The sequence below is a fragment of the Typopeltis vanoorti genome, chromosome 19 (assembly GCF_054136105.1).
Source record: "Typopeltis vanoorti isolate ZY-2024b chromosome 19, IOZ_Tvanoo_1.0, whole genome shotgun sequence".
Taxonomy (NCBI): Eukaryota; Metazoa; Arthropoda; class Arachnida; order Uropygi; family Thelyphonidae; genus Typopeltis; species Typopeltis vanoorti.
Genome location: NC_143567.1, coordinates 52,392,893 through 52,416,596, shown reverse-complemented (window position 1 = coordinate 52,416,596; position 23,704 = coordinate 52,392,893). Strand labels below are relative to the sequence as shown.

The window sequence follows — 23,704 nt, the reverse complement described above, 5'->3', positions numbered from 1 at the left end:
AAAAAAGTAATTTCAATAGAAACTAAACTGGAAATAATTGATTTGAAAATGGCAACTCACTCACTTCAAGTCACATTTATAATTGCCATTGTTTTAATACTTGTAGCAATTTTAAAAGAAACAACAACAAAGGATTGTTTATACTTGCATGCAATCTCTGTTCAGTCCATAGTCCTTTATAAAAAGGAAATATTGTCATTGAAGAAATGGAATGCTACTTAACAATTTGGATTCAGAATCGAAATGGGGGAATGCTTAGTTTTTTTATGCTGCTGAAGTGTTAATTTACATTGGTTGTGTACCAACAGTTATTACGTAAATTGTAATTTATTTTTATTTTTTTCAATTAAAGAACCAAAGAGGTTATGGTGTTTGCTTAATTCATCTAATTTATCTTTCAAAACTCTTCTCACTTGGTTATACTATAAATTAAAGATGCTAGGAAATTATATTCTTAGTTTCATCTTTTATCCAACTGTAAGTAAACAAGTTTGCATGTGAAGACACTTCATGGCTGGGCTACTTGTATGAAATGGTCTGAATAGCAGACCTTCCCATAATGCATATCATTTTACATGTTTGTAAGGATGCGTGCATTGCATTATGGGATACCAAGGCAATTGATGTGAAGTGTCTTCACTTGCCAACTTTGCACGTAAAGACGAAGTATAATTTCTTGGCATCTTTAATTCATCTAATTTAGCATAGATCTTCAATATTCATTCTTACTTTGTGTATTACATTATTTTAAGAAACATCAAATTTAACAATTTATCTTATGAAAAAAAAAATTTTTTTTTTTCATAAAAAAAAATTCTTATGAACATTCAGCTGACAGACACATTTCTAAGAATGTTAGGTTTGTTAGTTGTTCACCTGTATATAAATCAAGAGCCAGAAAGGGAAAAATGGAATTTTACCCAGCATAAAGTGAAGGAACTTGAAGTCAAGAAATGAATGTTCTGCCTAAAGGTTATTATTATTATTTTTCCTTTTTTAAGAAAAAAAAGGAGGTGATTGAACTCTCTGGTATCAGAAGAATCATACGTTAAATTTTTTGAGAGTAAGTTAGTGATATTTTTGATGTATGAACTGTGGAATTACCTGTAATAAGACAGTGTTAGACAGAAACTTTGACTATATAGGTATTGCTAACAGAATCAGTGGTTGACCATATGATGAATCTGATGTTATATGCCCTTAGCTTTTGATTGATTTACTTCAGTACAATAAATAAATGTAATGTCAAGTTTGTTGAGCTTATATGAATCTCACCCATGAAAGGTTGTAATTTTTATACATTTTTATTTTCTGCTGTTTCACAGCAATCAGTACTAATGCTAATGTATTATTGTATTATATTATTAGTACTGTGATGGAATAAAGGTTAGATAATCTGAAAAACTCTGATCTAGAGATAAAAAATGGAACTTCAAGTCTCCAATAAGCAAAATAGTAATCTCTTGACTTACATCCGTTTGAAGATACGTCCGTGATCCCATAAGGGAATAATTCTCATTTCCAACTATACTTTTGAACAAGACGCAAGGGAGCATAAAATAAAAAAGTTTTTATTTAGCAACAATGTATCATGCGCAGCGGCAACATTACTCGGCAATCGGCACGTGTCTTTAACAGTTCCTCTGTTGATTTTGTGTTTGAGGAATAGGTTATTTGTGTATTTATCGTTAAATATTTCACGATATTTTGTGCAACGTGGTCCCTACACACACAATCAAAAAAACCTAGTGAGGAATCGCAGAAAAAGAGGTGAGCAATTGATCTTGAAACGAAATTGCAAGTTATAAAACAACATGAAGTTGGTAAGCCTGTCAATGTGATCACACATGACTTCAGATGGTCTCATTCTACAGTGAGGACCATTTTGAAAAATAAGAATAAAATCGTAGAGGCTATGAAAGGGTCTGTTTCCATTAAATCGACGATAGTGATGAAGTAATGACAAGATCCTATTGGTGATATGGAAAAGCTTCTTGCAACATGGATAGAGGACTTGAACCAAAAGCACATACCCCTTAGCACTAAAACCATAACTGCTAAGGCACCAAGTCTCTTCAGCATGTTGAAGGAGAAAGCATGGCCTGATTACGACTACACATTCAATGCTTCTTCTGGTTGGGTTCATGAGGTTCAAGTAGCATTTTATGTAGCATAACGTGGAAAAAAGTATGGTTAAATACCTCCGTAGCGCAATTGGAAGAATGACGGTACATTGCGCCCTTTGGTTGGAATAGGCCTAAGTTCGATTCTCGTCGTGGCAGGAGGAATCTTTATGTGGATTTTTTCAATCAAAAATGAGTTATCCGATCTCATATGGAGGTAGCAGGGTTTTCCTCCTGGAAACTCTGGTTTTTCATCCTGTATACAGACAAATTGGCCCTTCAGAACACACGTAATTTACAGACAAAGAATACTAGTTGTGGTGGTGGACAGTGGATGATGTTGATGGAGATGATTGGTAGTAGAGGTTCGGTGTAGTGGTGGAGACAGTTGTATAGTAGGCGTCCTCCCGTGATGAGTCTTCAGATTCCTTGGAGGTATCAATAATAATAATCTGCAAGTACCGATGAGAAGGCTGCTAAGGAGTTTGTGGACAGATTGGATAAAATTATTTACCACAGCAAATATTTAATATGGTTCAGGTCCTCTATCAATGATGCAAGAAGCTTTTCTATATAATGTAATTATGTGGCTGGATATATACTAAAACCATTTGGTATGGTACAGTGAGAATCCACAAGCCTTCAAAAACATTAGGAAGCATACTCTTCCAGTTTATAATCGGTGCAATAAGAAGTCGTGGATGACTGAAAAATTGTTTGAGGATGCCTTAACTGTTATGCGAATGAAATGGAAAGCTATTGTGTGAAAGAAAATGTAGAATTTAAAATTTTATTAATTCTAGATAATGTTTCAGGTCATCCACCTTACATTGATCTTCATCTCAAAGTCATGTTTCTACCTCCAAACACTACTTCATTGATCCAACCGATGGATCAGGGAGTTCTTGCAGTGTTTAAAGATTATTATCTACAGAGAACTTTCATGTGCCATCATACTCTCATGCAATTCTGGAAAGCATTCAATATTTATCATGCTATTAAAAATATTGCTGTGGCTTGGAATGAAGTGACCTCTCAATGTATGAGTGACATATGGAAAAAGACCTTAAAAAGGTTTGTGTGTGATTTCAGAAGTGTTGAAAAAAATGAAGATCTTTGTTATATCTGCTGATGCTCTTACATAGAGAATTCATGCCAGAAAAATTATTTATCAGCTATAATGTAATCAATTTACAGATTTTTGCACTCTTGTATTGACAAAAGAAATATGTGCAGTAATTTCTTCTTTCTACTACAAGAAAAAAAACAGATAATAAAAGAAAAATATGTAGTACTTTCTTTTTCATTGGGTGAATTTACAATGTTCTTTCTTTGTGTTTTGAAATGAAAGTGCAAATGATTATTTTCTTACCATTTTTGCCAATAGAAAATCTGCTATAATTATACGAGTGACATTTTACCGTTTTTCTCCTACAGGAGGAAAGAAATAATGCAATAATATTGTTCAATCTGTCGAACTGTATTGCAGTGCAAATATTTATTATCAAACTTTGCTGTTTTGTAATCAGTGCTGGATTAAGGGGCGGGCTGACCAGGCAGCTGCTCGGGTGCGGCAAATGTAGGGGTGAGCCAAAGCTAAGGCCAGCAACAGAGTCTTATATCTATGCAACTTTGAAAAGAAGCAGGGTCTTATTTCTTAGGAAGAATTAAGAATGTATTGATATCAACAATAAACAGTAGCAGTAAAATAAACCACCGTTAGATAGCAGGGACTTGATCTTATAACAGTCATCATCACTATTCATTATGTGTGATTTTTTTTTTTTTAATATTTAAGATAGGATGGATCGCAAAGAAATTAAAAATACCATGTACTATAAAGTTGTTTTAATTGAAGCTCGAATTATGAAAGTTTAGTAAACAAATCAAAAATGTACCTACTATTCAGTGGGCGAGGTGGAAGATTGCACAAAAGGTTGAATATATTTATGGCGCTTTGGCTAAACCAATTACAGTCATACCCCGACTTACACGAATCCGGAGTTACACGGTTTCTTATGTGTACATATTCCTGTCCCGCTTCACGCCTCACCACTAGTCGTATCTTTTAGGTGCCGGCCGCATTCGCTAGTGTCGCACATGCTGTGAACAAGCACTGATGTGTTTCGTGCAGTCTCCATTCATACATGATTTTTATAGTCTACAAACCTTGCGATTGTTTAATGTTATGTTCTTGATAAAAATTTTATCACATAAAAAATAATAATGTCATCCAAAAGAAGCAAGTCCGATTCTTCTACAGCTAGCAAGAAAAGAGAAATATTGACTTTGGAAACAAAACTCAACATTATTAAGGATTTTGAAGGTGGAATGAAAATTTGTGAGCTAGCAAAGAAGTTCGATCTACAGAAATCCACAGTAAGAACAATCATAAAAGAAAGGTTTACAGCTTTTGGAGGACATAGATTCTAACAAGGAACGAATTGTAGCTACAAGACAAGGAATAAAAACATCATTAGCTTGCGGTGAAGAAATTTTGCATGACAAGACAAAGACATTATGCCATCAGACGAATCTATTAGATTTTATGAAACCATCGACATCGAAATAACTTTCTTTTTTTTATGTACGAAAAACTACAATTATGATTATATTTCTTAAAAAATATAGGTGTTTTTGTAAACCTTTGGTCCCAATTGTATGTTTGCATATAAATTACATGCAAAATTATACCCCGAGTTATGTGAATTTGACTAAAGCGCTTTTTGTTGGCCCCACCTACAGCGTAACTTCGGGGTTTTACTGTACTAATTGGAAAAGTTGTCAAAGGCTTTCTCCATATTGATTCTAATTTTAGGTGTTAGTTCGTTAAATTAGAATTATACAAGATCGTCTCTGTCTGTTCTGTGTTTTTTTTTAATCATAGAAATTTGGAATTTCTAACCCTTCAAAATATCTTCTAAAAATTATCTGAAGCAGAAAATTAGAAAAAGAAAGAAATATTTCTAAAAGTGCAAAATATTTAACTAACTTCCTAGAATCAACAAATTCATCTTCACCTGACTCTACTTCTTTTAACATTTAAATAAAAGCAGATTTGTCACGTGATAAATTCTAGAGAATTAAACTCTGATATAAGTCTAAATGAAAAAGATAAAAAAAAAAAAATGAAAATAATGATTTGCAAATTTCAAAGAAAACTCGCAGAACAGTTCTGAAAATACTTCTCAGTATAACGATCCTGCTACATGGCCTTTCGCTATTATATTTTATCTTCAGATTTATTAGAATGTACCAGAGATGAAAGCACTGATTTCGTTTATCCCAGAGACATAGAAAATCGATGTTTTTCAGCATCAATGTATTATAAAATAACTCCAAATGGTGAAAAATATTTACGAAAATAGCTTATTTATTCAACGAGTGCCAACAAAGTATTTTGTATTTGCTGCAAATTATTTTACTCTAATAAAGTAACTTCAGCCTTAGGATTAGTTCGTCATTGTAAGTGGAAACATAAATGATTAATTTAAAGAGTCGTGAAAATTCACCAGAACATGTAAAAAAATTATTTCAAATTGGTTGAAACAAATAAGAGATTTCAAAAAAGTAAAACAATAGAAGAAGAAATGCAGTCAGTCATTGTTAAAGAACGAGTGCATTGGAAAAATGTATTGAAAAGGCTGTGTGATATTATATTATTTTTATCAACCCATAATTTGGCTTTCTGCAGTTCATCAAATCGATTGTATACTCCAAATAATGGCAATTTTTTTGGGTTTGATAGAATTATTGAGTAAATGTCATTATGCACGAACATGTACGTCACATTTTGTCGAAAGAAACCCATGTAACATATTGCAGCAAAACTACTCAAAATGAAATAATTTCTCTTTTGGCATCAGCTATTTGCGATGATATTGTTAAGCGTGCCAAAGAAGCAAAATACTTTTCCATATTGTTTCATAAGAAACAATATGGAATGTATTATCCCTTAACTTAAATAAGTTTATGTTACCGAATTGAAGCCTTTGGCTCTTCGCATAATTAATAATTTCTTAGGACACCTTCTTGGCAATTTTCATATTATGGTATATGTAAGTTCTGTTTGCTACAAACTTGGTATTTCTAGGTCTACCTACTTACTGATGAGACCTCAAAGGTTGAAACTGGTCTGGGTAGTGACCTTTTCACATTATGGGGAAATATCAAGAATATTGATCGGAGCTTGCTCCACCCTTACCATGAGTTGCCTCAGTGTTGCACTCCCTAAATGGTTAGTTGTAACACTATCCAGGTATTTGCTTATGCATGGACTCGCCGAACTTTATATATTTATTATATTTGGCATGAAACTCTTTTGAGTTTCTTATTCGAATATGAATATGGGATGTAATATCCCTTAACTTAAGTTTATGTTGCCGAATTGAAGCCTTTGGCTCTTCATATAATTAAAATACTTTTCAATTATTTTAGATTACACCCCAGATATTAGTCACAAAGAACAACTTTCTTTTACTTTACGATTCGTAGATTTAACAGTCTACTTTAGTTATTCAAGAACATTTTGATTTCATTTTATGAAATCAATGAATCTACAGGAGAATCATATGATAAGATCATTAAGTTGCTTTTAGATTTTAAAATTAAATATTAATGATATTAGAGGACAGGGCTATGACAATGGGTTCAATATGCGAGGGAAAAATAAAGGTGTTCAAGCTCATTTACGGCAAGTAAATCCCCAAGCATTTTACATACCTTGTGGCTGCCATTCTTTAAATTTAATTATTGGAGATGCAGCAATGTCTTGCCCACAATCTGTTTCATTTTTTGGTGTTATTCAACGGCTTTATACATTATTTTCAGCATCCTTCTAGATGGAAAATTTTGACTGATAATGTACCAAATTTCACTGTTAAAGCAGTATGTGAAACTCGTTGGGAGAGTTGTATTGAATGCATAGTCAGTTATGTATCAGATTGTCGAAAGTCATATTGCCCTGATAATACTTAGTGAAAATTCAACCGATGCAGCCACCAAATCTGAATCTTTAACACTAGCAGAAAAACTTTGCAATTATTCCTTTTTTTAGTTATGTTAGTGACGCTATGTTAATCTGATATTTGCTATGTTAATCTGATGAAGTATGTCATATTAACATAGCAAATCAATGCAAACAAAAAGTATGGATTTAAAAGCAGTTATAAATTTATTAAAATCATGTATGGAATTCATTAGACAATACTATACACTAGAATTTGAAAATGCTTTGACTCAAGCTGAGGAATTAGCAAAGCTTTTAGGAACGGAGCCAATATTTACTGAAAAAAGAATAATTCGTAGGAAGAAATTATTTAGTTATGAATCTGAAGACACTCTTTGTTCTCTCAGCAACAAGAGTTGATGATAATCAACATCATTGTGGACACGATATTAACATCTCTTGGAGAAAGATTTGAACAAATAAAAGCGTACGAGCGAAATTGGGGTTTTCTTTTTAATATAAAATAGGCGATTTAAATGAATTAAAAAATCAATGTATGGATTTGCATTCGATTCTTCATCATGAAAATAATAGTGACATTGAATCTCTTAGAAGAAATTAAATCTCTAAACAGTTTACTTCCAGAAAACATCAATTCGCCATTGGAAACTTTACAATTTTTAAAAGCAAATAATTTGCTACAATTCTATTGTGAAAATATGAAATTTCACATTTGATGCATGCACATGTATACATATATAATTTGTATTGGAGAATATATGCAAAAGTATCGCTTAATTTAAAATTGGAGAAAAATATATAAACTAGCAGAAAATATATACATATCAATTTAAATAATAACCGTTTATTTCATTTTGTAAAGACTGTTTATACAGGGAAACCAACAAGGTGAAAGTGCAAAGAACAGTACATTATGATATTTTGAAAAAACTTAGTGATATGATATGACAAAATTAGCACAAAAACATTAAGCATTGGTTCTCCAAGGTAACACAATATTTAAGTGAAGAAAGTATGCAAGGATTTATATTTTGTCCTGGAATTATAACGTGTACATAAAAAGAGAAAATAAAAATAATTTCTATATTTTTAGCCTCTCTAATATAAGTAACAGTCAAGTTGCCCAGCATAAAACAAGGAACTGCATTTCTTGTTATAGAGACCTGAGACTCAGCTTCGTGAGATAATCTGTTTAAGTGTTCTCTGCAGTGTGAAGGATTATCGCACCTTCTAAAGGACAGAACAGTCAAATTGCACTTCTTATCCATGTTCTTTCAACAGGTGTATTAAATCATATCCAGATTTAGCTGGACGTATATATATTTCCTGGCCGGTTGAAGGGTTAAAATACCTATTTTTCATCCTGTAGCTACTAATTATGCAAATCCCAAATCTTTCCATCCTTAGAATACTATTATAGTTAAGATAATACACTCAAAATCCTCCCAAAATTATTGATTTTATTCAGAAGATTCAACTTAATAGGTCTTTTCTTCATTGACTCACTACATCCACTATCTGACAGCCAGTCTGTTTCATGTCTTTTCTGTAGGTGCTTTCATGACATTGCTGCTCCAAATTAGCATCCATATTTGTTTTCCTTTCTGCTGACTTATTATTTCAGTTGCAAACATGCCAAACCAGCCTATCCTCATCCTCTTTGATTCTCTGTCTGTTCTTTGGAATGCCTTTCTCGTGAAGGGTTCCCCAACAGCCACCTCCAGCTTTTCAAGAAAAATGTCAACCGATTCCTCCTTTTCCTTTCTGTATCTTCACTAACAAACTACATATGGCAATTATGTTGGGTTCTACCACTTGTGTGAAAGGCAGTGTCCTATGGCCCTAACTGGTGCCTTCTGTTGGAGTGAAGGAAGCCAGAAATATTCTCTAATTCACATTTGCTTCTGTATAAAAGGGAGGTTTAGTTCCATTGGATCCAGTACTTTGTATCCATGGCATGGTCTCCTACTTCAGAATGACTATTGCAGGCAATGGACATAGCAGTTGTGTTCTTCCAGACAGATATTAGCTATTCTTCCTGTTTGTCTAAGCACAAAAGTTCAGGAGTGAGGGATGCTGTGGACTTCAGGATGGGTCAAGATGGTGAGCAGATAAATATAGCTAATTGTTTTTGCTATGTCTTTGAAGGAGGTGCGTCATACTTTTTTAGAATATGCAAGGATTTTTTTCTGAGATCTCAGATGTAGAGAATGGCAATGAGTTTCTTTGTTCTGGAAGATTTTTTACCTTGGGAGGAGAGTGCAGAGTTCTGTCATTTTTGTTAAGGGGAAAATCAGTGGCTAAAAGCAGTTTCAGATGTGGCCTAGTTCTATAGATAGACTAGTATGGTTGGAGCAAATGGTTCTAGCTCATTTTGGTGAGGTTTTGATAACATAACCATGGGCAGTGTGGTGATACGATAGATGGAGTACCTTCTTCCAGTGTGGGTAGGTTTGTCATACACTTGAAGCATAAGGCTCCATTGGGCAGACGAATGACCAGAGTGTCAAAAAAGGGCATATTTATTCCACTGATGACAGATTCCTGGATGTTGCTTGTTTAGGTATACTAATACATTTTCAATGTATTCTAACCATGTAGCCAAATAGAACATGTCATTCACGTGGCATTGTCCTTATCTACTTTAATGATAAGGTCACGAATTGGTATCCTAAAAGAGAAAGGTCACTAGTCGATTACTTAAGGGGTCTGTTTTGGGGTGATTGTTGTTTTATTTATATGTTAATGATATTGGAGTATGCTTGACAACAGATTTGCAGATGATGCAAAGTTGGGAAGATTTGAGGTGTAGATTAGATGTAGTCTTACAGGAAGGATCTTGGTACACTGAGTGGGAAAGAATGGATCTATCAATTTAATGTTGCAAAGTGAAAGGTATTTGAAATTTGGTAGGCAGGAATGGGTTGTAGTTAATGGGGAAATTTTGAAGGAAGGGAAAGAAATGAGAAATCTGGTGAACAGAAGATGAAGTATAGGAGTTACATTATTAAGGTTCAGAACATCATATTGAATTATTGCAATGATGAGGACCTTGACATGCAGAAGCAAAGAGGTTATGGTTCCTTTTATGTAATGCCTTGATCAGACTGCATATGGACTGCTATGCACAGATTTCGATTGCCTGGTTTTTAAGGGGATGAAAATATCTTTGTCCAGAGGAAGATTGACTGTCAGTCAAGTGGAGAGGGAATATGATTAAGATGTATAGGCTAATGAGGGGTTATCAGATTATTGTGGAAGAGGTTTTTCCTAAGAGTGGATGGAGACAAAGGTAGAAGAGATCATTCCTAGAAATTGTATAAGGAGAATGTAAGGGAATAAGGTTGCATGGAGAGGGTTGGTGAATGGAATGAATTGACTGAGAGTGGCGAGTGCAGAAACTAAATAGGTTTAAGACAGGGTTTATCTTTTGTATGAAGACCTGCATAGAGCCTCTGCTACTAATGGCTAAGCAAAACGTTAAGCAAGTTTGAGTGCAGTTAGCAGGTGGAAGGGAATCGATCGTTCGATGCTGTTGGCACACTGTCCCTCAATGAGTCTTTGGACTCCCTGGAGGTGTCACATAATAATAATGATGTGGACTTCCTGTAATGAGTCTTCAGACTCCTTGGAGATCTGATGTTAATAATATATTATTCTAGATATCGATCGATAATACAGTACTAATTTCATTCCATTGTTTGAGGAACTTTATATTTAAAATAAAGGCTAGGCTAGTTGGATGAATGGATAATCCCCTGCCTTTCAAACTGAGTTCAAATCCTGTTATGGCTTGGATATAAACTGCAATAATATAAACCATTCTTAAGGTCACACCAGTCACTATTTTAGTTACCTGGTATTATTATTTATGGAGTCTGGAGACTTATTGCTGGAGACCCAAATCAACCATCATACACACAAATCTTATCATACCCCTTCTTGAATCCATTCACTGTCAGGAAACTCGTAACCAATTCTGACAAATCATTCCACTCATTCACCACTCTATGCAAAAAAATATGGTCTGCACACCCCTACTAACCACGCTGTTACACAACTTCCACGGATGGCCTCTAGTTCTCTATTCATATATTGAAAATTTTCACTTGCATCAATTTTATAAAACCCCTTTAATATCTTAAAAGTTTCTATCATGTTTTCTGTCTGTCAACTAAACTTTGTAACCCACAAACTTTCAACCTATGCTCATCGGGAGTATTCCATAGACCTATCATCTTGGTCACTAGTCCATGGTCCGCACGGTTAGCCTAGTGGCTTTGCACTTTGCAATCATATGCCTGGACAAGGAGGGTCCTAGGTTTGATTCCCGTTGCCGACTTTAGGAGCTTAAGGATCTTCCTCAGCCATAGCCAAGTTAGCCGGTCTTGGGCGTGGACTGCAGGGTTTTCCCCAGTTTATCTGGTTTTTTTTTCATCCCTCAAGCAGGCAAACAGGCCCTGTGAACACACGGATCTACAGCCATAAATACTTAACCCCCATGAAGGGGCTTAACTCTCCCCAATAGGGACAGGGGAGAAAAGGGAGGGAACTCCATATGAATAAATAAAATAAAAACTAGTCCATGAATCTTTTTGACCACCTCCTGTTCCCCAAGAAACCCAGGTGATATTCTGAAGTAGCTAGAAGATGTACTGTTTGGGAATTGTGCTCTAGAAATCAGATTATCTAATCCTTAGCCTATCCACATTAGTAGATATGATAAAGTTATCACATTTAAAAGAGAGGCTTGTTGGATTGTACAAAGTTTGTATCAAGAGTTTATTTTAGCATTGCATTAAAAAAAAAAAAATTTACAAAGGCTTTCAACATTTCTTTTAATACAGTTTTAGTTGTATATGATGAAATAGTTTATAATAGCCTTTTTTTTTTTAAATTGACTCACTTGGACAAAGTTTTTGTTTTTTGTGATTTGTAGTGTTTATCAAGTGCTCCAACACATGACAGAAATGTTTTCAGAATTCATTGTAGGATTCCTAGCTTATAGTTTTTAGTTCTTGCATACAAGATAGTGCACTCTTTCCAGCTTCATATTGAATGTTACTATGGATTAACCTGGCAGGTTAATCTATACCTTTACCTGAGCCTTAAAGTATACATTTTGCCCACATCTATAGATTAGTAAGTTTGCCATCTGTATTGGAATGTACCTTATTAAAGTTAATTTCTTCATTTTTCTTTTGTGGAATGAGAAGCATGCAACAAAAATCAGTCTGGATATATAGCTGTTCAGTCAGCTAATATGATTAGGTTGCAGAACTGCATGGTGACTGGTTATTTATTTTGACAGCATTTTACTGCAATTTTAAAGATGATCTGTATTAATTTACCAGTCTCCACCTATATTTTGAATTAAAATGTTCTTTTAAATTGGATGCAACAAGTGAAAAAAAAATTCTTTCGGTATTACACATCTAGTGTACCAGGAAAAAAACAAATGTTTGGCAGAATGCCATTTTGTGCATTATTTATTTCATGTGCCTAACTTGCTATCACTCAAACATCTCATCACTTCAGAGTTTGTGAGAGGGCATTTGAAATAACATGACTGATATCTAATGCTACTGAACAAGGACAGTTGATGTTTAACTGTTTGTGGATAATAACATTGTCAGAAGGAGGGGGAACTTGGTCAGCTTATTTATAAATACATGTTTTTCCTTCATCTTGCTTTTCAAAATTTATCTTCTCAGTATATTATGATCATTTCCAGTGTTTCATTTCAATAAATTTTTCATTAAAGTGATTTACCATTAAAGTAGTTTAACATTCAAAGAAATAACATTGAAAAAAAAAAAAGTAAGGTTCTCATCAAGTTTTTCATTGTATTGCAGGCATTAAATAGACTATTTCCATATTTCTAAGTGTTTGCCATTGGCCACTTATGAAGTTTTTCTTTGCAATTGCTTTTGCATGTCAAGCATTCATTATTTTACCTCATTGAAAACTGACATCCTATATTTTAAAAAAAAAACAAAAAAAAAAACACCTTTGATATTAATAATGCAGAGTAGTCATGAATTATTCAGAAGTATTAGATTGTAGCTATGGTTCACAATATCATTTTGTAAAACTAAGCTTAATGTTATCAGTAGTATATAGTTGGGAATAATACCACTGATTGTATTAAAGATGATTCTTTTAGGAAGAATAATACTTCCTATTTTGGAAAAGGTCTATATAAAAGCTGTCACATATTATTCAATTTATAACTGAAAATTTTTTCCCTATGGTAAGAATTTTATATCAGTTGAAAATTGAATAACATGTAAGTTTTTTTTTGTCTCTGATCAGAAGAATTTTCATCATGATAACCAAGATCCCCCCAGGATACCAGGATTTGGCTTTTTTACTGTCTATATTATTTGTTAGCTAGTTGTGCAATAATTTTTTTTTGTAATGCAGTTTAGGTAATTTATTAATACATTCAAGCTGTGCTGTGTATCATATATATTGTGCAGATCATTTGAAGCACTCGCATTTGAATTTTACATCTGGCATGCTCGTATTTTATAAATCCATCAACATTTCTTGGATGGCATTTTTTGGGGGGGGGATGAAAGTTTGAAGACCATTTCAATAATGTACTTTCATGGAACTCACAAATATGTCAATTAACTAAATTTTTAAAATTTATTATGAGAATGCATTGATTTTTGTGCTGAGTAAAGATATTTGTGTGCATAGCATGACTAACATTTTATAATTATGGTTTAGATAATTAGATTTTATAATTATATATGACTAAGATTATAAATAATTATAACAATTACTTTTAAAAAAAAGTTTTTTTATAGGCTGTTGAATGTCTACAGGTTCAGTTTTCACCACTCCTTCAATTTATCCATTGAAATGTAATAAACATGAAAATAATACGTTCACTGCTATTGTGCTTTATTACTTTGAATGTTTTTTTTATATACAAAGAAAATTAAAACTAAACTCTTAATCACAATTTGCATATTTTGAAAATTGCCAATTTCAAAATGCATATCTTTCATAAAGTTGATTCCTAATTTTTATCTTTTTAGTTGATTTCTATAAATAACAAAATGATAGCAAGAATTTTCTGGAAATAATCTTAGACTAAATGTTTTATGTACACTACTTGATGAATGCTTGCATGATTTAGTCTATACCCAGATGAATTATTTTATCACACATACTGTGATCAGCTGGATTTGATCTTTCTTACACTAAACCACAAATTATATATATAACGTGTAGAAAGTATTTTACCTTGGGTATAATAAATGTTAAAGATACCAAGCTATTTTAAACCTGGTTTTACTCCATTTCCCAAGTAAGCAAACAGACAAATAAGTCAAATTTGCGCCTGCACGTAATGCAAGTCTAGCTGACCCTGCAGGTAGTGCAAGACCAAGGTAACTCATGGGAAAAGTAGAATAAGCTCTGATCACTAATCTTAATATTTACCCATAATGCAAAGCACATCTCCTGGAGGAGATGTATGATGCTTTGTATTAAAGGCAAGGGGCCACTACCCAGACTGGTTTCGACCTTTATTGAGGTCTCATCAGTGGTAGCCAGGCTAGAAATACCAAGATTTTAGCAATACAGAGCTTATAAGTATTTTACCAGAACAAGTTACCATAAGGTGTTTTAACCTTATTACAAATTTATTAACACTGATGAGACCTCAATAAAGGTCGAAACCGGTCTGGATAGTGGCCCCTTGCCTTTAATACAAATCATACATCTCCTCCAGGAGATGTGCTTTGCATTATGGGTAAATATTAAGATTAGTGATCAGAGCTTATTCTACTTTTACCATGAGTTACCTTGGTCTTGCACTACCTGCAGGGTCAGCTAGCCTTGCATTACGTGCAGGTGCAAATTTGACTTATTTGTCTGTTTGCTTACTTGGGAAATGGAGTAAAACCAGGTTTAAAATAGCTTTGTATCTTTAACACACACAGTTATTGATTATTTTTTGAACAGTGAATCCCTGTCTTTATCAGCTTTCTGTTGATAGATTATAGGCTTACATGTAATTCTCTCCATCCTGTTGTATTTTTATTGTACCATCTACATATATACAGAAATTCTCTAAACTATTAGGTACTTTTCTGTATTGAATCTCTCTATAATTTTCCTTTTCTGCTTTAAGCTTGGTATACACACATTCTTGTCTTGGTTTTTGGTTCAGAAGTAATTTATTCCATCGTTTGCTAATTTAATATACAGTCATCCCTCGACTTATGTCTGGGTTCCGTTCCATCTGGCAGGACGTAAGTCGATACATGAAATCGACAGAGTTATAGAGGTTAGGGACTTAACCGTAAGAAGTATACTGTCATTTTAATTTTTAAACCTTATTATAAAACTGTACTGTGTGATACTGTCACAATAAAACAGGAGAATAATCATCCAAATCTTTCTCCACAATCACATCTTCATTATCTTCACTATGTGAAGTACCAGGCTGCGACTCCTCTGGTATAGCCTTTTTTTTTTTTTTTTTTTTTTGAGGAAAATGTGCTTTGCTTATTCCTCTTCTTTTTATTATGATAAATTTGTTCATAGCAAGCAAACACATCATTACTTTAAAGTAGCGTTCAACTTTGGGGTCCATGTCTTCAGCCATTTTGAGAACATTGCTAACTGCAAAGAACACTTCTGCAAGACTCTTCACTCTAAATTGTTTAACTACCTCTTCCTTTTCTCGTTTTTCCTCTTCTGCAACAGTTGTTCTTCCAGTTTGACCAATTCTTAGTTGGTTAACTGTTCAGGGGAACTTTCTATGAGTTGAATTATGTCGTCACCATTCACTTCTATATTCAGATTGTTTGTTAGGCACACTATTACAAACTTCCAAAATCATGCACAAACCTTTTTTAATGTCTTTTTCCATATACCACTCATTGAGAGGTCACTTCTTCTCAAGCCACAGCAATATTTTTAATAGCATGATAAATATTGAATATTTTCCAGAATTGCATGAGAGTCTGGTCATTTCCTTCAGTAGCAAAAATGGCTTGTGAAAAAGTTCTCCGTAGATAAGCCTTAAAACAAGAACTTCCTGATCCATCGGTTGAATCAACAAAGTAGTGTTTGGAGGGAGAAACATGGCTTTGAACTTGGTGAAGATCGCTGTTATAAGACGGATGACCTGGAGCATTATCTAGAATTAATAATGCTCCAGGTTAATTAAGGCATCCTCAAGCAATGTTTGAGTCATCCACAACTTCTTATTGCTCCGATAATGAACTGGGAGTATGCTTCCTATGGTTTTGAAGTATGGGAGTATGGTTTTGAAGATCCGTGGATTCTCACTGTGCCACATCATAGCTGGTTTCAGTTTATATCCAGCTACATTACCCGTAACAGAATCATAATAAGGGCATGAAGAGCTTTGAAACTAGGTATAGATTTTAGCTTTTTGTGGATGAATGTCCGCTCAGGCATTTTTTCCCGAAACAAGGTCGTCTCATCCATATTAAATATTTGCTGTATCAAATAATTTTCCTCCATAATAATTTTATTCAATTTTTCGACAAACTCCTGGGCAGCCTTTTCAGCACTTGCAGATTCCCATATATTTTCACATTATGCAGCGCAAAACGCTGCTTGAATCTCATGAACCAACCGGAAGAAATGTTGAATTCGTAGTCATATTCGGGTTCTGGTTTCTCCTTCAACATGTTGAGGAGACTTAGTGCCATAGCGATTATGGTCACAAAGCTAAGGGGTATGTGCTTTTGGTTCAGGTCCTCTATCCGTGATGCAAGTAGCTTTTTCATATCATCGATAGTTTTCGTTACTTCATCACTATCATCGATTTAATGGAAGCAGATCCTTTTAACAGTCTCCACAATTTTATCCTTATTTTTCAAAATGGTCATCACTGTAGAATGAGACCATCCGAAGTCATGTACGATCAGTGATGGGCTTACCAGCTTTATAACTGTCAACTTCATTTCAAGATCAAATGCTTGCCTCTTTTTCTGTGATTCTTCACTAGGTTTTTTAATTGTGCATGTAGGAGCCATGTTGCACAAAACACCGGGAAATATTTAACGATAAATACACAAATAACCCATTTCTCAAACACAAAATCAACAGAGAAACTGTTGAAGACGCATGCAGACTGCCTAGGGAGGTTGCCGCTATATGCACTGTTGCCACTGTGCATGCTTTACCTTATGCTCGCTTGTGTCTTGTTCGAAAGTATAGCTATTTATTCCTTTATGGGATTACGGACGTAACTCGAACAGACACAAGTCGAGGGATGACTGCACTTTCCAAATGTGAAAATACTCTTAATAATTGGTTTATTATATAATTATGAAACCAACAGATTCTCTCTACTTAGCTTTGGATTCACTAGAAAAGATGCGAAAATGGAAAGCAAGACAATTTCTCATCTCATCTCCTGCCCTGTGAGTAAGTTTGTGAGACAGTTGGTATGTGCCTGGCATGAACATGTTAAGACTCCAGTGAAGTTTTTGCATTTTGATATGTACAGTATTGTTTTGAATAGAAAAAAGTGTGTGCAGGTTCTATTGTCATTATAAGTTATCAGCTATATATAATTAGGTTTGAAATTGCAAAGCTAAATGTGGGACAAGACATTTCTACTTTGATCAATTTACGTTTTATCAGTTTTATGTAACTTATTATCAGAAAGTGGTTGTAGAGGACAAACAATATCTTCTATTGTTTGTCCCATTAGAAACGCGGTTCATGATTATGTAGTTATTGTGGTGGCCACACTTTTTTTTAATGTGAATCATAAACATGTAAAGTTGTATGCCTAGAGTACATTAGTACTGTGAGGCTAAGGGTTTAGATAATCTGGAAGCCCTGCTCTAGAGACTACACAGTAATTTTTCAAGTTACTTCAGACCTCCAATAAGCAAGGGTGGTATTATCACTGGCAGTAAATTTCATCTACTACACATTCAAGAATATCCATATGCATATTGAGATTCAAATCCATAACCTGTTGGTTGAAGGGTAGTAGCAAAGTTATTCACATAACTAGGCCTGTGATCTGAAATTTGATGGTTGCAACTTCTGTCTGCCTGGCGGCCTCCTAATCTAAAATTCAGTTTTCCAGAACAGTATGAAAAGGCAAATCATACTATCGGTATCACATTTTTCCTAAAATTTCTGCATTAGTAGTTAATGAAGATATCCTCTTATTGCTACATCATACATTTCACACATTTGGAATGCTTCTTTTAATTGTCAGCAAAAAATGGGAAATCATGAGCAACACTTTGAATATCCCAGATTATCAAGTCCTGGTAGTATCCCTTCATTTCTTCTGAAAATCCCTAAACCTCTCCATCTTGTTGCCATTTTCAAATATTCCTTTCCAAATAGAGAAATTCACAACAGCCAACTTCTATGATGCATTTGTAGTATTGCATCAAATCAACTGTCAGATGAAATCTGTTTGAGCCATTTCATGAGCATTACTTTACTTTTCTCTGGAGAAATTTTATGAAACCTTTTTTAATGTGCAAACAATAAGATATTATCAAGAATATCCAGAACCATTTCCTTAAATGCTGATCCCTGAACCATTTTCACCTTATAAAACAGGCAAAGCAGCTAGAGAACACACAAATATAAGATAGCCTTAGTTATATAGGTCACAGTTCCACCCAATATAATAATAATGTACCTTCTGCAATGGAAGAAAACATACTTGAATTCAGTTCCAAAACTCAATCCTACCTTATTTATCATTAAAAAAAAAAATAAATAAATAATCCTGCTAACCTAATTTTAGTTATCATGCAGGTTATCAAAGATTAACAACGAAATTTCCTTTACTAGGACTACAGTATCTTCAATCCTTTCCTGACATAAGCACTCCACATCTAAGAAACTGGATACACTCGTCTACATTACACACTACCCATTGTTTGAACATTTGCTTACCCTTTAAAAATTTTATATTCATTCTATTGAATACAATCTGAGATGTTCCTAAAAACTCATCCCTGAAAATTGTAGATTCTGTAAGAAAACATTGATTAACATCTCCTTTCTTACCATATTTTGACTCATAAAGAGGTGGCAGGGTCGGGTTTTTTCCTCCCAGATAAATCTGCTGGATGCTAGTTTTGCAGGAAAAAAAACCCAATGAAAACTGTTTCTTTTCATCTTGCAAACTAGCATGCCACTCAGAATATGCATCATTAACAAACATAATAACACTGGACTTGTAACACTAGTCAAGTTAGCTGTAAAACACAGCAATCTTTTACTAATTTGCTCCATCCCATGCAGATGCTCGGTTTCTGCTCTTTAATAGTTGATTTGCTTGGCATAGTTCATCTAAACATATCTATTATTCCACTACTATCTTCATAATCTTAATATTTGGAAGTATTAGTCAAACTACTCATCTTTTTTTTTCTGTCCTGAAACAAGTTCCTCTTATCTCAGATGGCATTTTTAAGAAACTTAAGTTAAATTTCCTTCTCTTGGTCTACTTATTATGGGACTTGTATTGTAGGCTGGAAACTCTTGTGAATAGAATTTCATTAAAGTGTTCATTGGTAATGAGTAGTTAAATTTGTATTTGAAATAGCAATAATGAGAGTTGTATTATAATACAAAAGAAATAAAAAGAAAAAAATAATATATATTGTGAAAAATACTATATATTGTTAATGATAAGTGTGGATTTTTTGACCAAAAAACGAATGTGACAAATAACTAAAGCTGGGTTTAATAGGTTGTGATATTGTTTGTGTTCAGCAGATCATGATTATTGTTAATGTTTAATTATTTTATTAAGCATATATAAAATTTGATTTAAGCTAGAGATTAAGCTAAAGATTTTTTTTTTTTTTTTTTTTTTTTTTGCTAGAACTACCAGAGGAATGGGATGATAGTATTAAACAACCTGTTGCTGATGGAATTACATTTTATGTTAAATACTTGGGCAGCACTTTAGTCGAGGAGCCAAATGGACAACAGGCTACAGCTGATGCCATTAAATCTATTATTGCAATGGTAAGTGCAATAGATTTTAAGAACATATGGGATAAATGCTAAATTAGCATATAAGCTAATTGATAAAAGTCAAACTAAGCCTGTTACATAGAAAATGTTTTTTATGTAACCCCACCCATGAAAGTTGTAAACCTATAGTTATCCTAGTACAGCAGATGGGCTAAGGATTTTTTTTTATTTTATTTTATTTTTTTTTTTACATAATTTGGAGACCCTGCTCTTGAGACCATACAGAACTTTTTCAAGCTACTGCAGGTTTCTACTAAGTGGAGCAATGCTCTCACACTAGCTGATGAAATTCATGGAGGCTGGTGAAACTGTGGATGTCATATTAGGACATATTAGGCTAGATGCAAAAGTAAATCCAAGAAAGAAAAAAATGATCCTTACTGGAAATCAAAAATTTATCAAAGGTAAAAAAAGAAGTAAAGTAAGATCTGAGAAGTAAGGCAAGATAGTGTTTTGATAGTGCTAAAATTCAAGAATTTTGGGATCGATATTTAACACACTGGGTATGAAAGATTGACTATTTAGACTTATGTGCTGGTTTGAACTCGTTATGGGGTTTAATGGAATAATACAGTGCATATTATTATTATTCAGGCCTCCATGGAGTCAAGAGACTCATTGTGGGAGGTCCTTCTTAGGAAACAGTGTCATATCCCCCGTTGACTGTTCTTGCTCTCACCACTCTCTCAGGCAATGCATTCCATGGTTCAACCATGGAATGCATTGCCTGAGATAAATAAATTCAAATAAATAATTTAAAATGTTTAATCACTATATATTTCATCTGTTACTGAGATATCGTCAGGGAAAAAGTATTAAAATTGCAAAAACACACAAATTTGCACAAACAATAAGTGGAAATGATTAGACTAAAAGCCTAAAGTTTTATGAGGGGCACTCTATGGGTGCTGTTGGATGGGTGGCGTAAGAATTATTTCCCAAATCTTGGGAAGTTTAATACAACCATGTCTATTAAGATTAGGTTAGTTTTTTAATTCTTCTACTGATTCTAAAAAAAGCCTTTCAGTTTTTATTTTTGTGATGAAGCATAGTGTTTGATTCTATACAAGATATCCAAGGCAGGGTCAGCAAGCCCTGACTTACCATACTTATGATGACAGATGCATTTTTTGTTTTCTAGGTGAGTGTTAGCAGATATCCCAATTCAACCATAATAAGATGCAGAAACAAGGAACTTTGTAAACACCTGAAATGGATAGAGGAGGTAGAGGATTCTTGGGAGATGAGGGTTGAGATAAGGTTTGAATGTCATACAGAGATTGTACTTTTTTTAGTTCTGTTTTTTTTTTTTTTTTTTTTTTTTTTTTTTTTTTTCCTGAGGTGTTTTGGATGTAAAGAACAATGATAGCATTGCTATAGTCAGCATGAGAGGGATGCAAGGAGATGGGAGGAACAATTAATTTGGTATTTCTGGCATTATAGCCATTGAACAGAAAAGTAGTGAATAAAGGAGAGTTCAGCAGTAAGATCAGCCTCAGCAGAAAAGGTTCAGGAACACTGGAATCATTGCTGCATGTGTTAAGCTGAAAATTAAATTTCATTCTTCTAAAGCTCTTCATATCTACGGGTGCACTACCTTTGCTTTACTGCAAGAACAGATTGGTGCTACATGTGCTATTCTGACTATTGTCAATGCCATTTAACTTTCTCCAAGCAGAACTGTCATCAATTTTTAATCCTGAACTTTGTACTGATCTCTCTATATATCAGATAAATTGACTTGTAAAGAATTTCTGAAAATTAAGGAGAAACACATTCAGAAATATAGCACTGTGTCGATTATTTTTTTCTTTTTTTCTCGGTTGCAGTCAGCCATTTCAAGTTGTAAATGGCTGACTGAAAATTTATCTTTGACGTAAAATGCTTGACGAAACAACTGTTAGTGTCCTTAGCCTCGGCACATCTTTGCAGTATCAGATTTCATCTTTAAACTTCATGCTGCATGTAGAATGTGGCATTTGCAACTTGCCTCCTACCGTCAACAACAGTATTGGGCTTGACATAGCTGGCATCCTTTCTCAAAGTTCTCTGCCTAGAAGAAATCTCTCTAACAGCCAACTGTTCTTTCTCCGTAAATTATGCAAAGACAGTAGGGTAATCAACAAAGGTAATTCTTCTGTGGTCATCACTGCCAGCGAACATCATTATTATTACTACGGGCGACTCCAAGGAGTCCTTAGACTCACCAAGGGAGGCCCTAAACATCATGCACACAACTATTCAACATTCTCACAGTATCTATCATACCTTGCCTTGAACTCATTCACTGTCATAGCACCCACAACAGACTCTGGCAGCTTATTCCACTCATTTACCACTCTAAAAGTAAAGAACCCAGCTCTAACACCCTTACTAACCACACTTGCACAGCTTCCCTAGTCCTCCCACCACCAGTCCTGATCTCAAAAATATCCTCTGAATTAATCCTATAGAAACCCTTCGGCAATTTGAATATCTCAATCATATCTCCTCTTTTCTGCCTATCAACCAATTTCTGTAACCCACAAATCTTTAACCTGTTCTCATAAGGTTCATTCCATAGACCTGCTATTATCTTGGTCACTTGCCTCTGGATCCTCTTCACCTCCTCCCCATCAAGAAGAAACCTAGGTGACTAAATCTGGGCACAGTAGTCGAGATGAGGTCTTATCAAGGCTTGGAACAGAGGAACAATAACTTGCTTGTCTCTGCTTGCTAATCTTTTCACTCCAAAATGCATAACCTTACATTTTGTCACATTAAATTGACATTCATTCTCCTTAGCCCAGACCTCCAATCTATCCAAATCATCATGCAAGATTTTGACATCTTCTGCATTCACTATTGCCCTACCCAACTTTGCATCGTCAGTGAACAAATGAACCGCTCCTCTTAGATCCTTCCCTATATCGTTAATGAACAAATTAAACAGCAGTGGTCCAAGAACAGAACCCTGTGGCACACCACTAGTCACAGGCTGCCTTTTTGGACTCTACTCCTGAATAATAAACTATTCTCTGATATCTCTCTATCAACCACCCACCCATCCATCTCACCAACCTTTTATCCATTCCCATATGTTGCAGTTTACGGATTAGAATTCCATGTGGTATCTTGTCAAAGTCCTTAGCCAGGTCCAGCAGTATCACTGTAAACCCATTACCCTTATCCAGTTCAGCCGTCACTATGTTATAAAACTTGAACAAGTTACTGAGGCATGATCTACCCTTCACAAAGCCATGCTGTCCCCCATACAGTATCTCATTTTCATCAATCCATTCCTGTATTTTTCTCTTGACTACTTTCTTCAAGACCTTGACAATGACTCCTGATATGCTGATCGGTCGGTAATTTACAACAGCAGTCTTGGAACCTCCTTTATGCAGTGGAACTATTTTCCCCTCCTTCCACACTTTCGGGACTAAACCAGACCCGAGACTCAGATTAAACAACATGGTTAAGGGCACTGATAATTCTTTAGCTGCTTCACATAAGACCTGTGTGCTGGTATACCATCCAATCCCACAGATGTATTCACGTTAAGGTTCTGTAATAGACTATTCACTTCCACTTCATTCACCAC

At 34.4% G+C, this 23,704-nt stretch overlaps 1 protein-coding gene across 1 annotated transcript in view; it reads left to right on the top strand.

The window, feature by feature from the left end:
* LOC150096089 (low density lipoprotein receptor adapter protein 1-like) overlaps positions 1-23,704 on the top strand; it is a 105,559-nt gene that overhangs the window by 11,003 nt on the left and 70,852 nt on the right. Inside the window, exon 2 of the mRNA XM_090409090.1 lies at positions 19,967-20,112. Coding sequence (XP_090265216.1) covers positions 19,967-20,112 — 146 coding nt within the window. The remainder of the gene's footprint in view (positions 1-19,966; positions 20,113-23,704) is intronic.